Raw genomic sequence first — 5,000 nt, forward strand, 5'->3', positions numbered from 1 at the left:
GAAAATAAGTGAAATTATGCATAACATTCATCTGGTTCGTTCGCATTTTCCTTAACTACATTAAATATGTCTACACATGAATGTTGCATTGTAAAAGATAATTTTGTCTGTGGACTTCCATTCAGCAAAGTGATAAATCCCAACACATTTGTGAGAAAATCGTGCACAAATATTCATTTCATGCGCTTATGAAACACATAAATTAATGAAAGATTACACGAGCCACAAGGTAGCATTGGAAACCCTGTGTATGCCATCTTTGGTGACAATTGTTATCTCGTGTTTTATTGACTGGAGGCCCACAGCCCCACAATGGCTGGCAACGATCCTAGGGCCCCTCACAAAGATGTCTCTGCCATTAGCTCCATGCAGTAGGAGAGAAGCAGCCTTCTACTCTTAGTTCTCCTTATTTGGTTTGGTCCAGAGACCGAATGCCAGCCCCCTGGGACTCCATATCCAGATACAGGAGAGGGTTTTGTGATAACTCTTGAATAGACGACGGGGGAAGTTAGTTCCTCTAACGTCCGTCTTGTAGGACGTCCAATACGTTTTTTTTCTGGCTAGAAAGAAACCGGTATTGTTGGCAGACTGGAGACTTAACCCAGTTAAAATCGTCTGTGGTTAACGGGAATATAATATAGAGGTCCTCTAAACTAAGGAACTATATGTAATTTACTTCATGCTGCGCTCTGTCTTCATCCGATTACTGCTGGGGAAGTCTTCATCGGAAAATATTGTAAGACTACTCCAGACACATGTGGTGAGGTTTCAAGGTCTCACTAACGCAATTTGGAGGTCTCTATGTTATTATTAGTAGTCTTAATAAATACTGATCCTGGTAGTACAGTGGTGATGATTGTGGATGACAGAATGGTTCCGCTACATGGGAGAGATGATGGTGATGATGCGTTGTAGGCGTTACTACGATGTAGGTGTAGATAAGGATGTCGTATCGGTGAGTGGTGCGTTGGGGCTACGGTGATGGGCAATAGGGTTGTTTCTGAGGTGTCTGGTGATGACGAGGCGTACAAGGTGTCTTTGGTTAACACTTAGCACAGCCCGCAGGCCTATCTATTCTCGTTAAACCATCTAGCTGCATTGGAGATAACGATAGTAATGATATTTTTTTTCCCTAAAAAAGAAAAAGAAAAAGAAATTTTTCTTTTTCTTCTTGGCAGACCTGACCCGGCTTTCTCATTTCGGGAGGCTGTTGTTTGCACAAAGCTTAGTAGCGAGATAGTACAGGTGGAAGAAAGTGCAGGCCATGGCGGACATATTCCCAACAGCAATGGTCATGTGGGTGCGACGGAAAGCTCTGTAGAGCTTCATGTAGTGAGGGCAGTGTGCTAATCTCCCCGGACGATTGGTGCCCACTTCCTGACCCAATCCGGCCTCTGTTTCTATGGCAATCTGAAGAGAACAAAAGGAGAGATTACAAAGGATTACAAAGGAAGAGTATGCCGACAGGAGACCTTTTAGTCCATAACCAGGTCGGATGCGAAAAAAATAATAAAAAATAGATAAATGAATAAACAAATAAGTAAAAAATTAATAACAATAACTTAATTAATAAAACTAAATTCAATAAATTGCAGGCATTACAACATATTGTTTGGGTGTTTATCTAAATATACATGGGGAAATATAAGGGTCTTTTCTCAAGTTAACAGCTATCTATCAAACATATATTCTACAATATAAACAGTCACCCTTTCCGTAGTCTGAGATATGTGTTTGGTGTATGTGTCTGAGATGTGTGAAGATATGTGTATGGCGATACGTTTTGTTGTTGACAAATGTGAATGAAAATTAGTGAAAAAGAAAACGGTGATGAGTGACTCACTGATGACCTTGCTCATGATGAAAGAAGTATCTTACCTTAATGGTGATGAGTTTAGTGAGCATAGGAGCCAAGTAGAGACGAATCCCCAGATTAACCAGGAAACAGGCAACCAGAATCGCTCCCTGTGGAAGTAAAGAAGCAAATTCTGATTTAACTTGCGTTTCTATTCACACTGAAACAGATTTACCCATGTGTGCATATGTTTTGTAAATATATTTGTATATGCTTTAGACGTCTGTTTATACCTCTCTGTGAGTGTGTATCAAGACGTATTACCAATATTAGTAGGAATTGGAATTGACATACTTAAATACAGAAATGGCTTTGGTAGCTTTTAACTTGTAAATGATAGGATGGCTTCCTACAGATGAACGAAATCATCTGGCCTCAGGTCCAGTCTTCCTCGTTCAAGAGTTTAAACAGGAGCAATAGATAAAAAAAGAACAAAGTAAAAACAGGTTTAATCCTTGTACACGTGGATGCGAAACGCACCGAAGAAGACATGATAAAGGATGCGCCAATAGCCGTATCGGCTTTACAAGGAGATCGTGGCGCCAAATCGAGACATTACACCCACACGAGAAAACCCACTCGCCCTCTCGTTCCAACACTTCAGGGGAGGGAAGACTTCTCTACACACACACGCACACACACATACGCACACACACACACACACACACACACACACACACACACACACACACACACACACACACACACACACACACACACACACACACATATATATATATATATATATATATATAAATATACATATATATATATATATACACACACATATATATATATATATATATATATATATATACCTATACATATGTATACATATACATTTATAAACATATACATATGTATATATATATAGATATAGTTATATATATATATTTATATATATATGTATATATATAATATATATATATATATATATATATATATATATATATATTTGTGTATTTGGGCAGCCGGTTTTTCTGTAAACATATCTGGTTGAAGAATACAGATGTTTCTGCATTCATGATCTTCTAGCTAAGGCTATCTACTTTTCTGATTACATACTTCTGCGTAGAACTTAACACTGAGATTCTTGTTCCAAAGAGCATACCGAAACATAGCGAGAGGTTTTTTTCTTTAGTTCACGACGTTTCGTACACATTTTACTTTTTCAAGTGATAATTACATTACAAAAATGAGAGGTTTATATGACAAAAATTTAGCCCGTAACCAACATAATATATTGTGACCTCCCTCTATTATAAACGTACCTAAATTGGCAGAGGATAGAACCATACGGAGAGGCATAATGAAAGCGTGAAGGGACGTCAGGCCATACAACCAACAGAGCAAGTATATGTATATGTATATATATATATATATATATATATATATTTATTTATTTATACATATATATATATTTGTATATATATGTATGTATGTATATATATATATACATATATGTATATATATATATGTATATACTGTATATATATATATGTATGTATATATATATATATGTATGTATATATATATATACATATATGTATATATATATATATATATATATATATATATATGTATATACATATATATGTGTGTGTGTGTGTGTGTGTGTGTGTGTGTGTGTGTGTGTGTGTGTGTGTGTGTGTGTGTGTGTGTGTGTGTGTGTGTGTGTGTGTGTGTGTGTGTGTGTGTGTGTGTGTGTGTGTGTGTGTGTGTGTGTGTGTGTGTTGTCTTTTTGTACCGTACTTGCCCTCACGCTTTCCTTCGCCAATCATCTAATTTTCCTGTTCTTATTCATTCCCTTCTCTCAAAATAATTTTCATTTTCAATTGCTGTTTCACTCCCCCCCTTTCGTTCGTCCTCGTGTCATACTTGCTGTCTTATCGTATTTTAGATGAGGAGGTCGTTGTGGGTCGTTTGCCATCAGCTCTTCGTTAGGAAAGAGATTGTTTAAACCAGGGGTTCTCATTAGGGGTGAAATTCACCTCCAAGGGGGAATTTTGGGTTTTCTGGGTGTGATTTGTGACCACAGTCAGTTTACGCGGTGAGGAAAGCAATTATAGGTTTTGGCCTATCTGGCCTGTCACCTGGGCTGGAATTATACTAATATGGGAAAAATATATACTAATTTGGTAAAAATAAAAGGGTTTTTAGTAATATTTGCATATTATTTAGAATGCACTTTTTGAAACAGGCAATCTTGGAAAGGAGGGGCGAATGACATTCAGACAAATGGTGAAAGGGGTGAATGGGCCAAGTAAGGCTGAGATCCCTTGGTTTAAACAATTCGTTGGCGAACAAGGTTCCTGTATCACACCTCCTCATCTCCTCATCTTCTCACCCTGAGCCTGTTAGGCTTAGTAATCCTGATACTCATTGCATCCGGTTCAGAATCTTCTCCACTCCATGGTATTTTGACCATGAAAGATCGTTGTTGACAATTACGCCAAGATATTTTATGCTCTCCATTTTTTCTTTTTTTTCTCTCAAATAACTTTCAGTAGTATTTCGTGTCATATTAAGGACCCCTTTACATTTACTAAGCTCAAACTTCATCGTCCACTTTTCAGACCAATGTATTTATTTGTCCGAATCTTCGTATTATGATTATTCGTTTAGTAAGCGTAATTATGTAATTCTAAGTACGCTGGAAGCATAATCGGAAGCGTGCTGGCCTCGCGTTCATTTAGTTGTGGGTTCGAATCCCGCACTCCCCCATGATTTTCAGCCATACCTGTTACCTGCTTTGAACACACACACACACACACACACACACACACACACACACACACACACACACACACACACACACACACACACACACACACACACACACACACACACAGACACACACACAGACACACACACAGACACACACACACACATATATATATATATATATATATATATATGTATATATATATAATATATATATAAGTTGATATGTATGGATATATATATATATATATATATATATATATATAAGTTTATATGTATGGATATATATATATATATATATATATTATATATGTATATATATATATATATATACATACATACATATGTGTGTGTGTACATATGTATGTATATACATATATGTATACACATACTGTACATACATATGTATATATATATATAT

At 36.6% G+C, this 5,000-nt stretch overlaps 1 protein-coding gene across 1 annotated transcript in view; it reads right to left on the reverse strand.

Moving 5' to 3' along the window:
* The window catches only part of LOC143037622 (transmembrane protein 205), a 25,577-nt gene that overhangs the window by 229 nt on the left and 20,348 nt on the right, over positions 1-5,000 (reverse strand). The window contains exons 4-5 of the mRNA XM_076206148.1: positions 1,879-1,965; positions 1-1,410 (exon numbers count right to left, since the gene is read on the reverse strand). The exon at positions 1-1,410 is cut by the window's left edge and continues 229 nt beyond it. Of these exons, the coding sequence (XP_076062263.1) occupies positions 1,195-1,410; positions 1,879-1,965 (303 nt within the window). The 3' untranslated portion in view covers positions 1-1,194. The remainder of the gene's footprint in view (positions 1,411-1,878; positions 1,966-5,000) is intronic.

The sequence above is a fragment of the Oratosquilla oratoria genome, chromosome 2, assembly GCF_046742065.1.
Source record: "Oratosquilla oratoria isolate Oo_2021 chromosome 2, ASM4674206v1, whole genome shotgun sequence".
In the NCBI taxonomy this organism is placed as follows: domain Eukaryota; kingdom Metazoa; phylum Arthropoda; class Malacostraca; order Stomatopoda; family Squillidae; genus Oratosquilla; species Oratosquilla oratoria.